Source organism: Corvus cornix, chromosome 3 (assembly GCF_000738735.6).
Source record: "Corvus cornix cornix isolate S_Up_H32 chromosome 3, ASM73873v5, whole genome shotgun sequence".
Lineage (NCBI taxonomy): Eukaryota > Metazoa > Chordata > Aves > Passeriformes > Corvidae > Corvus > Corvus cornix.
In genome coordinates this window covers 85,717,375-85,731,649 of record NC_047056.1, presented here as the reverse complement: position 1 = coordinate 85,731,649, position 14,275 = coordinate 85,717,375, and the positions used below count along the sequence as shown (strand labels likewise).

Here is a 14,275-nt window from a genome sequence, read left to right as displayed (position 1 = left end):
CCTGTTCCTACTAGCGGGTGACTATTTTTATACTCCCTCTTGTTATGTCTTTTGTGCTTTCAGCGTAAATGAGATGCTTTGCGTGAGTTCGATAAACGCATTTTGTTCTCTTCTTTTTGCCAAGAAATTAGTTCTGCCCTGTACTGTGTGTTACATTCCTTCAGAGATGGATAAATGATGCCTCATGATTTGCATTTATATACTCTCAGACCTCTGTAGTCCTTTGCTTGGTCTTTCAAGGCCTCTGTTTGTCATCCTTCTTACTTATCAGTTTTCCATACGTATATATAAGGTCATTTAGCCAAAGTTGCTTCTAAATATCTTTGGAAAGGGCATACAGATCAGTTTAATCTAAAATGTTCTCCAACACATAAAAATAAAAAATTAAACTAGAAGACAAAAAAATTGAAACTACAACATAATCTGGTCAGGAAATATTTCAGAATCATTATAATTCTTACTAATTTTAGATTATTCTGGGATAATTCATTATTAATTTTCTAAGATTTTTTTTTTACTCTGGTGTATTTTACATGCAAGAGCAAATTACCTGTAAAAATGCAAAGACCATACGGGTAGTTATTTGGTCTAATAGCCTTTTTCTTTCTTTAGTTTTTGGCTCCATGTATGAAAAAAAGAGCACAACTCAATATAAATCATAATTTGTAGTGTACTCATAGTAACAGACACCTGGATTCTCAGTCCAGTGGTAGTCAATTACTTCTCATCAATACTCAGGTATCTGGGTATCTGCCTCTTGCTCTGAAGCTGATTTTGGTAATTATTATACTAACAGTGTTACAAACCCTAAACACCAAGACAAATCCATCAGGCAGTTAGAATTTCTAAAGTAATTACTGATTTTATTCAATTTATATTCAACCAACTTCTGAAAATATTAACGGGGCGTAAGTGGCACCTTTATTCATTGTGATGTTTTCCCATTTTAGAGCTATGGAAACTGGAACACAGCAAGGGGAGTTAACTTGCTCAGGGCTCCTGCTCACCCCAGTGGCACATGTTCTAGGACTGGGATTCCTTGGGTCTTGACTGGAGCTCCTTTTTCGGGATCATTGGGGTTTTGTTGCTTCTTCCACTGTTATTGCAAAAAAGCATGTTCCCCTTAGGAAGTCTGAGTCTGACTTTGTGAAAAGGAAACCGTCTGTATTTTATTGTGTCTTTCCCTTGTAGAGAAGAGTAAATAAATGCAGTGCAATAACACAAGTATACAACTTGAACCCCTAGTCCTTAAGTCTGTCTTCTTTGAGAAGCAGTGTGAGGAGCCTCTTCCCTCTCCTTTTGTCTTACTACTGTAGTAAACTTAAATTAGTTATACTTTTTCTTCACATTTCATGCTGCTCAAAATTAAAGAGCTTGTGGTTCTTTTTCATAGAAGTGGGTTTTTTGTTCTTTTCTAACACACTTGAGAAATGTATTGTAACAATGAACATAAAAATATGTTGTGTCGAACTTAAAAAAATCATAGATTTGCATAGCAATAATCAACACAGACATTTCCCTTTTATGCTTTTGTTCATCTTCTGCTAGTCTGGCAGGAGTGTGAATGCATGATAAAGGATGTGTTCTGCAATACACTACCTAGTTGTACTGCATTGGCATTTATTATCCTTTCTAGTAGTAAATTAGGACTTCTGAATTTACAACTGCTAAATAGCAAGAAATTGTTACAGTAAATAAATTGTTACTGGAAGTAACTAGTGATGTTTTCTGATCTTTGTGGTGATATTTCTTTCCAGAGTGATACAAGACTACTAGGAGTACTTGGGACCCCTGGACTTAAAGGGCAGAAGGGAGACATTGTAAGCATTTGGGATGAATTTGAGAAGTTTCAAAGCGCCTATCTGACCTGTCCCTGCCACTCTTAACACAGTGTGCTTTATTTTATCTATTGCAATGGGCTTTGAAGGAATAGATTTTTGAGGTGACTGGCACTTTGATCTGTGTAGTCCAATATCCAACTCATCATGCTATCCTGCAGTGGCAGCATATGATCCTTTCTCCTCTAGCATAAATAGAAATGGAAAATGCTGGAAGAATTATGTGTGGTTTCTATAATGCCATCTGAGAAGTCAAATGAGCTGCCCTGCCAGTTATGTGGGAAAGACTCTGAAAAAGTTGGAATTCAGAAAATATTTTGGATAGTAAATAATTAATATTTAAGTGGTTTCTCTGTAACAAGGAGACTTTCTATACCAAAAATACTCATAGACAGCCTCTAAAAATTGCATGGATGTCAAATTCTGAATCCACACCACATGGCAGTATACTGTCTATAGTTATCTGTCCTGTATAAACAGCTAACTGATACTTTAAAAATTACATGCCTTTCAAACTTGTAAGAGAAGAGTGTTCTGGGTATGTGACAGAATTGACAACATTTTATTGAGAAGCCTGCAGATCTGCTATAGAAAACAGTCATTTAAATTCATTTGCAGATGTTTAAAGCTCGATTTCCATTGTAACAATAGTTAAGATTTTGTGGCCCACACAGAACAAAGTACAGTTAAAGAAGAGGACGGGTTTATTTACATTTGTCAGAATACAAAGATTTTAAATATAATTTTTTTTTAAAAGGGTCAAAAAGGAGAATTGGGAATGACTGGCGCAAAAGGAGAAAAGGTGAGTCAATTCCTTGCTTCTGTGCTCATGTGTTATACTAGAAGTTGATTTAATGTACTGATTATGAATGAAATCTTGTAAAATATACAATGGATAAAGAAAAAATATTTGGGCATAGGAAAAGTTGCCAGTCTCTAAATGTCCTTAGTACTTTATTCAAGCCCCTCCTTGGGAGTATGTTTACATATGCAAGAAAATTTCCCTGTATTATTAGCTCACAAAGTCCTCAGCTTTAAAAACATTCATAATTTTACTTAATACCAGTTTAAAATTATTTTTATATAAGTTTATAAATTCATCTAATTATCAAATTCATGAGACTGCCTCATGAATTAGATGCCAGTCATACTTTTTCAAGTTATGAATGTGATCTTCAATATCTATATGGAAAAACAAGAACCTTTAAATTATTAAAATTTACAAATTAACTTTCTAATTTAGTATCTTTTGGTTTAAGCATAAATTTTACTGTATGATTGGGGGGAGTATTACTTGGAAACAGGTGTGTATTTTGCTATTCTGGGAATATGTACTGCCCATAGTTCTTCATCTACTGATTAATAAGTGTTTTGCTATTCAGCTGTGAGGCTTCTTGGTTTCTTTGGTCATATCCTTCTATATAAATAGTTTTCATGCAGGCAGAAAAGTTATTTTTACTCTGTTGATATCACAGATTTATGATTTTGTGTGTTATAAAGCACTCGTGTTTGACAATTTTTCAGATTTGGATGCATGATCACTCTCTTTAGTTCATGTTCCTGACCCTCCCTAATGCTCCTGCTTGAAAGGATCACAGATGTCATGGTCTTGGCATCAAATCAACATCATCCCTCAAGTAAACTTTTGTAGTCCATATATTTGCATTTTAGAGAGTTTTAAAATGGCCAGATTTTCCAGGACACTTCAGCAAAACCAGACACATGTACTACTTGCCATTTTAAATAAATCTGTGTTAATCTCTTTTCTACATTTCCTTAGGGAGAACCTTCTGAAAAAGGGGACAAGGGAGATCCAGTAAGTATAGCATGTTTTGAACTGGTGTGAATAACGTATATTTGAGATTACTCTCATACCATATTCATTCTGTAATTCTTTTCTTTGTAGACATTCATTAGGTGCAGGGATTATGTGGGATAGCATAGGTGCTGTCCCGTTCTTACATATGCATGACGGTCTCACAGGTTATAAATAAAACAGAGATGCCCTGTTCTTCAGCATTTCTGTTGCTGGTACAGTCCATGAACTGAGTTAAAAGCTATTTTATTAATCCCTGAAGATTCTTTTTTTCAGCTTTTTCCCAAAGTTTTATGTGGCCTGAACTGTACTGTTTTGATGCCATCATGTGGCATTTAACATCAGACTGTTCTCATACAGCCATTTTATGTGTGCAAAACTTTTTTGTTATTTCAAGGCAAATTTTCAGAACACTCATTCTGTAAGAGTCTCTTTATCTATGTTACTCATTTTAAATTAATTATTGTCCTCTCTTACGATATTCGACAAAAGCTAGTTATGTTTTTTAACATAAAACTCAAGGTTGCTCAGATATTTGTGATTAACATACTATAATAACCAAAATAAGTCCTACTTCAATAATGTGTGGTTTTGGAGGTGAATACTGGGTACCAGAAGAGATGTAGTGGTGAAGAATAGGCTTTTGACTGGAAAACCTCTTAAAAAATGTAGTGTTTTCAAATATTTTTCCTTTAAAACACTGGGAAAACTTGCAAAAAAATTAGGTTGCAAGAGGAATGCCTTTCAGAGTTTGCACAAGGCATCAGAAAGTCATTAACATGTTCTCAATATTTAAGTTTGCAAACTGTATTACAATATTTTAAGGTCGCAAATTAAACTCTTAGTTGATCTTAGTTAAACTTGTAACTTCTTATGGTTGTATTTGCTATTTTCAGGGAGAGACTGGAATGGAGGGATCAAAAGGAAATAAGGTATTTTTTGACTTGTACACACTACATATATTGCCACTATATGTAGCTGATACTGGGAGACACAGCAGTAAACTTGGATTTTTTTTTTTCTCCTCAAACAATATCATTAGGGTGAAATGGGAGATCCTGGACCACCTGGTCTTATTGGAAATCCAGGATCAAAGGTAAGTGAAAGTTATTTTATCCAATAGCAATTGCATCCTATGCTATCAACTCTTTAGCTAGTATTAATGGGCAAAGAATGCAAATAGTTTATATCAAAAGTTTGTGCTTGGATCATGGCTATTTTACATAAAATTTACATTTTACCTAAAGTTCTTGTTGGTCTCACTGTCACTCAGAAAGGAATATTTAAGTTATTTTGTCACTCAAGAATATGAGTACCCATTTTGCAATTCGAAATCCTCTGGTAGCTGGGTGTGTGTATTCTCTTTATGCATTAGTAGGGCAAGGAGTAGCCACTGCCAGTACTTTAGTAGTTCCTTTGTTTAATCCTATGAGACAGGAGGTAATGTCAAAGCAGTCGTGGACTTACTTTGAGTCTATCCTCATAGGCAAACTCAGAAAGTGTGGACTGGATGAGTGGACAGTGGCTGGATTAAGAACTGGCTGAACAGCATATCCCAGAGGGTCATAATCGGTGGCACAGGTCTATTTGGAGGCCTGTCACTAGTGGTGTCCAATACTGGGCCCAGTCTTGTTTAACTGGTTCATCAAGGACTTGGATGAAGGAGCAGGGGCCTCCTCCGCAAGTTCCTTACAACTCAAAGCTGGGAGGAATGGCCGATACCCCAGAGGGCTGTGCAGCCCTTCAGGTTTGGAGAGATGGGCAGAGAAGAACTGTCTGAAATTCAACCAAGGCAAGTGCAGGGTCCTGCACATGGGGAGGAATAACCGTAGGGGACAACCTGCTGGAAAGCAGCTCTGTGGAAAAGGACCTAGGGGTCCTGGTGGACAACACCATGAACCAGCAGTGCCCTTGTGGCCAAGAAGGACAATGGGATCCTGAGCTGCATTAGGAAGAGCATTGCCAGCAGGTTGAGGGAGGTGATCATGCTCCTCTACTCAGCCCTGGTGAGGCCACATCTGGAGTGCTGTGTCCAGTTCTGGGCTCCTCAGTACAAAGGGACATGGAGCTCCTGGAACGGGTCCAATGGAGGGCAACAAAGATGATTAAGGGACTGGAGAATCTCTCTTACAAGGAAAGGCTGAGGGAGCTGGGCCTGTTCAACCTTGAGAAGAGGCAACTGGAAGGAGACCTCATCAATGTCTACAAGTATCTAAACAGTAGTGTTGAGGTTTCCAGGTCCTTCTTGGTGGTGCTGAGCAACAGGACAAGAGGCAAAGGACAGAAACTGATGCACAGGAAGTTCCACCTGAATAAGAGGAAGAACCTGTTTACTGTGTGGGTGACTGGAACAGGTTGCCCAGGGAGGTTGTGGAGTCTCCCTCACTGGAGATATTGAAGAAACTCTGCAACATGCTCTAGAATCACCCTGCTTGAGCAGGAAGTTTGAACAAGATAACCCACAGCGGTCCCTTACAACTTCACTGATTCTGCAGTTGTGTGATTCTGTAAGGAAAGTAACTGAAGCACAAGCATTCTTGAGAATCTCTCATGATATCTTGAATTGTATCAAATAAAGGTGGAATTAGGAACTGTTAAATCTAACTGCCACCCAACACTATTCATGTTGGATAGTACCTGAACTTTAGATCATGAAAGAAGGCTGAGTGAGAATGGATGTGGCTATAGAAGCCACAAAATTGTTGTCTTAAAAATGATTCTTGAACTCTTGATTTATTCTTTTGTTATGTCTTTCCCTTTAGGTATTCCATTTGTATTTACTTCTATTTGCTTTATATACATACATTGGATTTTGTACATATCGATATACAAGACTTATTGAACTAAACATTAGAGTAAGGGAGAATGAGCCAATTCTGTACTTCTTACTCCATGTGGAAGATCATTCTTAATGCCAGATGTTTTAATGTATTTATATATAAGAATGCTTTACACCATATTATTTATTGACTTTTACCTCAGTTGTGTATTGTATCATTTCACAGGGACTGCAAGGCCCTCCAGGACCTGTCGGACCCAGGGGACTGCCAGGAGAAGTTGTATGTATTGTGCCATTTCACCGGCTGTTGCAGTGTGGTGTGTGAACTGTTAGTCAGTGAACAGTGCCACAGATGTTACCATAAGTGCTCCTTTTGTGGGTACTACTGTAGTTATCAGGTGTTGAAGCATAGTAGGATGGTATGCCTCCCTCAACAGGCCATTATCTTGAATTTCAATAAAGCCGCTATATACTGCTTCTGACACTGACGGCCTGGAGTGGATCTGGATAGTGGGGTTTATTTAAGAACCACTGAAATGAGAGCTTTTACCCTTCTTGGTTATCTCTCCCTCGTCCCCCTGTTAGTGTTATGTTCATTGGGTCCTGGCTTCCCATTCCAGCAGGGAAACCTTTGCTTGGCTGGGATGGTTAAGCAACAAGTTGTCTTGGTATGTATTGTGCAGCTGCTCACAGTTACCAGGCACAGATGTTACTGGCCCAGGCTCCCCAGAGATGCAGTGCGATTGTGGGTGTGAAACTGGTGGGTTGGGAGTGTCTAGCAGTGGTACTTCCCAGGAGAATTTGAATGTTCCTGTAGTTATTGCGCTTTTGGGTGCCCCACATTCAGGTCTGCCAACTGACCGGACTTTGTCAAGGTGATGGGGGTCTCCTTCATGGGGATTTTAGTGTACCTCCTACAGTTATGCCACTGGGCAACAGGCTGATGGGTCTGCTGGCTGGTTGGGATTTCTCAAACTGTAGGCACCTACCCCAAGATGCAGCACATCTGTAACCCTTGTGCCTCTGGGCAGGGGGAGCACGCATGGAACATCAGTCCAGTCTGGTTTCTCTAGGAAATTGTTAGCCACTGTTCTACTAAACTTGAAGCTGCCCTGGGCATTTAATTTGACACCCACATATAGTAGAAGCCTCTCCTGGGGCAGTGGCTGCCTGTGTCCCTTCCACATTATGGCACAATCCCTCTTTCAGTGTGCAGACAACTATGTTCTGCCTGATTCCCTGTCTTTCAGTCCACAACACTAGTGGCATCACATAACCTAACAAGTGGCACCTACTCCCTCCTCTAGATTCTTGTACCTCCCTTCCTCCATAAACCATAAAATGGCTTTTAAGTATCATTTTGGAGGTAAGAGTAGTTAGATCCGAGAAGTGGATCAAGAAAAGCAGACAATAAAAAGCTTAGCTTTAGCCTGGCAGTTCAGCCACTCACTTGAAAAGGAGTGGGATTTCAATCATTGCTCTGTGTGTGGTTTTGGTTTTTATCTTTTTTCTACCAACAGGAGCATCTGGAAGCTGATGATGCTGCATTTTGTCTTAGGCCTTTCCACACATGCTCTGAGACTACATTGTGGAAGAGAACTCTTATTTCTAACAGATTTCTAAGTCATATACCTTATTAATATTAAAATACCCTTCTGAGTGGTATTTTAAGCTGGCAGACTTTTTACTGGTGACCTGTTAAAAGTCTTAGGGATATAAGTGAAGTGACCAGCGGAGTACAGCATTTTCAGCTCTTGACAGGGGAAAAAACCACTAGTACTTAAATCTGCATGTAGTCATTTTATATAGTGTTACTTAATGACCATTTCTTTATATCTTATTTTCCTAATCAGTTGAGGCATATGTTTTTTCAGTTGTGTCTGATTTACCTATCTTCAATAGTTTGTAAGTCTTATCTGCTGTGCTTCTTTTTATGTACAAATCACCAATCCTACAATGAAAGATAAAAAATACTTATTTCTCTCTTGCTTGTGTTGCCATCATACCACTTGAGTTCATAATTGCTGTTTTTGAAACTGCTGTTCTGATGAATCTTTGCTCAAGAGAACATTATGAACAGATAAATACTAGTTATAATATATGTAAGTCCTAGATATAGATGATCCTGAAGACTCATATTTGTGCACATAATTCTAGTTGTCTTAAAACATAAATTTAAATATATTATAGACACTGTGCTTAGCTCCAAGCTTCTTGGTTTTTTATCTTCTAAAGATGAAACATTATAGATTAAAAAACATAGTAATTCATTTTATGCAGTATGATGAAAATTATGAAAGTTTGAAAATCATTTTACATCAACTTACATTATCAAAGAGGCATCTAGCAAATAAAAATTACTTCTTTTGCTTTCCTAAGAAACCACTTCAGCTTGGTCCAACCAAAAAAAAAAAAAAAGATAAATTTGGGGAATCCTTAGAAAAGAAGAGAGAGAAGAGAGACTGTATGTATTTTATGCCAATATTAAAAGTAGATAGGGTTGGCCATGATCACTAAATTTAAATTTACATATTTTTTTTCTTTCTTATCCTTTTAGTTTGGATGACTGGGTGAAATGGGTAGATGTCTGTCTGTATTAAGTACAGAATGCAGCAGAGAAAGCTGCTGGACGTTCACTACTGGCATGAAAATGTTGTCATATGTCAGTGTTCACAGAACTGTTTTACACTGAGAAGAAAAATTAAAACAATACACACTTCCTTGTCTTTTTCTTAGAAAGTTCATTTTTCAGTCCGGCTTAAGTTTCTTACTTAGATTTTACTGTTCACTTTGGGCAATTTTATCCTTTACTGTGAAAATTACTGGTATTCTTAACAAAACACTTGGCTAAATATTTGGTTGAATAACATTGAAGGGTCATGAAAAACGTTTTCTGTATTTGTTGCAGTATAGTAAGAGAACCCAATTAAGCCTTACTTATTATTTAAATAGTTTCTATTTAAATTTTAATCTTTTTCATTTATCTTCATTTCTCTGCATTTATAATAATCCTTCATGTAAAGGACAAGGGAAAATACCAAAGTTAAAATCAAAATGTGAAAGATGAGAAGACTTAGACAAAAGAAAGGCTGGAACATACTTTATTTACTGAAAATGTTTGACGTCCATTACATATCTAAAACATTTAAAGGGATTTGTTGGATTAACTAATGTGAAGGAGTGGGAATTCATTGAGGCTTTTAAGATACTGGTTTGAATAATTAACTAGTAAAGGAAATCATGCAGCCCTCCATGGGCAAAAAAGATGAGACACTTACTTAAAATTCAAGTTTTTATGTGCTACTGCCTTCCTTGAAAAAAGATCGATTTTCAAGACTTGGAATTACTTTGAAATAAAAGAAATAAACCTTTTGGTCTCTGCCATTCTGCCCTGATAGCATCCAGAAAATAACCTCTATTATTACATTTTAACTTAAAGAAAAATTATTCATATATTTAATTAAGGAAGCATTCATTAACTTATAGTCTTTAACATTTGGGGTCAATACTAATGCACAGTAAATATTCCAGTGTAAACTAATTTCCATCTGTATTTTTAGGTAGCCATTAAGGGAATAGCTATAAAAATGTACAGTTATGTTTTTATTAATTCCAGGGCTTACCGGGAGAGCCTGGGATACCGGGAAACCCAGGAATTAAAGGAGACAAGGTATGTTTTAAGTGTTTTTAATTAAACTTGATATGTTGAAGCATTTTAAATTTTCACTTCAAGAGTAACCTTCCATTCTTCTATAGTGCATCTGTGTGGCTGTTGTATGAAGTGACTTTAAAATGTACCAGCAGCAACCCCCTGTGTCTTGGAGGAGAAATATCTCTGCATTTGGAGATGATTCAGGCCAGTTTGGCAACCCAGTTGCTCTTTAGATGAATAATTTAGGTAATATTTCAAGGAGGTTGGACTGTGCCCTTACATTAAATCTGTGCAGTGCAGAAATGTCAGTTCAGGTCCTGACTACAGAACAACCTTTCAGTGTAATGTCCTACCCAGACTAATGAGTAAAATCCCACTTTGCAGTCAGACATATTCATCTTGGCAGAGCTCTAGGGCAGCTACACTGGCTCAGATGTGAGCCAAGGCTGGATCTCTTTAGGACATTGTATTTTGCTGTGCAGAAATGCCTTAGTTAAAATTTGACTACATCAGCAAGAGCTAGAAATTATGTGTGCATATACTGAATGTAAAGGAGGAGAAAAAAAGAGGATATACAGGTGTGCTCTGAGCTGTGTGAGGCATTGTGGCATTTATACATTGTGGGGTACAAGGGAAACCAATAAAATCCAGTTTGAGGAAGTGAGCTGAAAGAAATGCAGAGAAAATAACTGGAACAAGCACAAAAATGTAATCATCTTGCAAAATGGGAAGTGGCAGATTCCGGAAGAATCACAGAGAATGTTGCAGGAGCCTGTAAAAGGCAAGAGGACAGCATAATAAAAGGCACAAATTTACTGTGTAAGCATCAGGAGTTTAGAGATATGGAGCAAGTGACACTGCATGTATTGAAAAAAGGAACAGAGGTGTAAAGAGGAATACGCTGAAGACCCCAGGTTTACCACTAGTGGTTGCTAGTTGGGGAGAGACAGCTGTTGTTTCAGCTGTTGCTATGAGTTAGTTGGCAGGGTTTAATGATAACCTGCGTATTAGGAGCCCGGGGAACAAGAAATGCAGATCAGATGCATTGCAAATGTGGGAAACCAAGAGAATACTAGTTATAATTAATGGTTACATGATCCATGTCTCCAATTCTGTAACTTTTTGAAGGAAAATATGAGGGGTTTTTTCTTCTCTATATCTTCTCAAAGTACTGGCACTTTCTGTGATAACCCTGATAATATATAATATCTAGAGTTTTTTCACAGGGGAAAATTCTCACATTTCAGTTAATGATTCAAGTTTATTTTGTAGGGTGACCCTGGTGGAATTATGGGACCTCCTGGTCATCCAGGTCCAAAAGGTGATATGGGGCCTCCTGGACCAAGTCTGCCTGGAAGACCAGTAAGTTCATAATCTGAAAAGACTTTTTGGCTTTACTTCCTTCAGGGGCAACTGTGAAAGAATTCTCACTGTGCAATGAAAGTAATCATAGAATGTTTTGGGTTGGAAGATACCTTAAAGATCGTCTAGTTCCAAACCCCTGCTATGGGCAGGGACACCTCCTACTAGAACAGGTTCCTCAAGGCCCCATCCAACCTGGTCTTGAACACTTCCAGGGATGGGGCATCCACAACATCTCTCAGAAACCCATTCCAGAGCCTCACCACACACAGTAAAGACTTTCTTCTAATACCTAATCTAAACCTAGTCACTTCCAATTTAAAGCCATAAAGCAAGTATTTTTTACTGTAATTTCAAAAGTGAAATATATTTTACAGTGGTATTATAAGTGCATTAAAATATAGTCTAGAAATAGTGTAAGAATCCCACAAGATCCTAGTGACACTGGCACTAGTAAGGAAGACATGTAAACTTGTCGTAGTTCATTTCTAAGGGCTGGCTAATTTTGGCAATTAAATTCATCTAGTGTCTTGGATTTCAAAACATAATTTGGCTTTTTCTTGTTTTTTTCGTGTTTTGTTTTGGGTTTCTTTTAGGGTCCCACTGGTGTTCCTGGAAATCCAGGTCCAAGGGGGCCAAAGGTATGCAAAAAACATTATTTCTGTTTCTAAAAATATTTTTTAAAAGACAATATTGTAGTTTACATTTTCAGAGCTCTTGTGATGGAAAGCCTTGTACCTTTCACAGGGAGAAAGAGGACTACCTGGTGTACAGGGAGCACCTGGGGAGATGGGGCCGCCTGGAATAGGCATTCAGGGATCACCAGTAAGTAAACCAACACCCAGAATTTGGGCTTCTCGCTGTACATCACTGAGAAAAGGCAATAAGCAAACAAAGCATAATAAAAAGCCATGAGCTCCCTTCTGGCTCAACTCCCAACTCCCAGTTTGCCTCAAGGGTTGCTGTGCAGTTTAAATTAAAGGGAGCTGATGCAGACATCTAAAGCATTCATGGTAAATAATTTGTACAGCAATAACTGTTTCAGTTATTCAGCTTGTTTCCCAGGGTTCTTTCTTTTTAATGCCTTTAAATAAAGTCATCTGCAGTGTCTTCAGAGTATCCAGTAAAAAAATTTGCTGATGCTGATGGTGTAGCCAGTAGGTGGTCCATGGTATTGCAGGAGTTTTACTCCAGTGACTGAGGCAATCTCTCTTCAGTCAACCAATGCTTATCAGCTGACACAAATCAGTTTATGGACAGTGCTCCAGTAGAAGGAGAAAATGTTTGTGAAAGGTGACTAGACATTCACCCTGAATGTCTTAATCTAAAATAATAATCCTTAAAGATAATTTTTTGTTACAATATTTTTAAATCTGAGTTTTAAAAATTGCCCACTTATATCTAAATTTTTATTCAACTGCTCATTAGATTTTTTTATTAATCTCCTCGCTAAATATCAAGTTTCACCACAGATCATTAATTTTTGGAATTTCTTGCCTAAAAAATAAGCATTCACAAAGTCTTGAGGTCTCTCATTTTGGCAAAATTAGATTTGGATTTAAAGCCAAACCTTAAAGCAAGCCTTTCTCGAAGTGAAAACTGCACAAATATCCCACATTCAGCATTTTTTAATGAAGTTCATCTCCCTTATCTCAGAAAGTGTAATTACTGATTATTTGGAATTTTCTTACAGGGTCCTATAGGTCCAACTGGATCAGCAGGTGTGCAGGTAGGGTAAAATTTTCTCTTTAATACAAAAACCGTTACTTTATTTTAAGAATTTTGCAGGAAATGTATTCTTATATCCTAAATGACCTTTTGTGCTCTTAGGGTCCTAGGGGACCTCCAGGATTACCAGGAACTCCAGGTACTCCTGGAATTAATGTAAGTGACAGTTTTATATCTATACAAGAAAAAAATAATGTGTACCTCATAAATGATTTAAGGCCATCAAGTTTTACGTTTGTTTCTAGGGCACTCCAGGAAGAGATGGAAAGCCAGGACTACCAGGCCCTCCAGGTGATCCTGTATGTATACAGGGAAAGCTTTTGTATTTGCTTTAGTGAAAATATTTTAAATTTATATGAGGTGAGATGGCATAGCAAGTCTAGAAGAACTAGTGATATGAAGATAAAGTGGAAATATTTCCTTGGGAAAGACAGGAAAACCGTCATGTTATGTACCTTGGCCCCAATAAAACTGAGCCTGTCTTCATGATGTTTCTTTAAGCAAGAAAAAATGCTTAGAATTAGTTACCATGTAGTTAATGCTTATCAAAAATCATGGATCTGAGTGTCTCTCAGCAGATTATTGTCAAACTTGGAAAGAGAGGTCTCTCCCATGCTCAGTTATTTTCAGTGACTTAATTTGATTTGGGTAAGTAGATAAAACTCTGAAATTGGAGTGGGAAAGATTGCTTGGTTTTTGAAGATATAATCAAAATTCAGAGGCTGTCTGAAGTCAATAAGATTTAACTCGAGAGAGATGAGGATAAAGGCCTTAATAAGGAAAACCTAAAATTCTGAAGTAGAATATGTCTGGAAGGCACAGCACATTGTAAACTAAATGTAAGTAAAATATTTGATGCTGCTATTAAACAGACAGGTCTAAATGGTAAAACTCACAAACAGCATAATTATGGCATTTTGCTCCCTTGAAATACTCTTCTCTTTGGAAAGAACATTTTTTTGAATGAAGATGTAGCAAGCAGGAGTGAATCTGGATAATTAGGGCCATTTTAACATTTTCAAAATCCCAGCATATATTATACACTTATTCAGAGATGAGCACACAGAGTTATGGCTCTACAGAGTGTGTTTGCAGTCAGG

General features: G+C 37.5%; 1 protein-coding gene across 7 annotated transcripts in view; it reads left to right on the top strand.

Moving 5' to 3' along the window:
* The window catches only part of COL19A1 (collagen type XIX alpha 1 chain), a 187,483-nt gene that overhangs the window by 133,384 nt on the left and 39,824 nt on the right, over window positions 1-14,275 (top strand). For all 7 annotated transcript variants that reach the window (XM_019288280.3, XM_019288287.3, XM_010405625.4 and 4 more), the window contains 13 exons: window positions 1,758-1,820; window positions 2,596-2,640; window positions 3,619-3,654; window positions 4,551-4,586; window positions 4,697-4,750; window positions 6,660-6,713; window positions 10,050-10,103; window positions 11,358-11,447; window positions 12,044-12,088; window positions 12,195-12,272; window positions 13,141-13,176; window positions 13,278-13,331; window positions 13,421-13,474. In XM_019288280.3, the coding sequence (XP_019143825.1) occupies window positions 1,758-1,820; window positions 2,596-2,640; window positions 3,619-3,654; window positions 4,551-4,586; window positions 4,697-4,750; window positions 6,660-6,713; window positions 10,050-10,103; window positions 11,358-11,447; window positions 12,044-12,088; window positions 12,195-12,272; window positions 13,141-13,176; window positions 13,278-13,331; window positions 13,421-13,474 (699 nt within the window). The remainder of the gene's footprint in view (window positions 1-1,757; window positions 1,821-2,595; window positions 2,641-3,618; window positions 3,655-4,550; window positions 4,587-4,696; window positions 4,751-6,659; window positions 6,714-10,049; window positions 10,104-11,357; window positions 11,448-12,043; window positions 12,089-12,194; window positions 12,273-13,140; window positions 13,177-13,277; window positions 13,332-13,420; window positions 13,475-14,275) is intronic.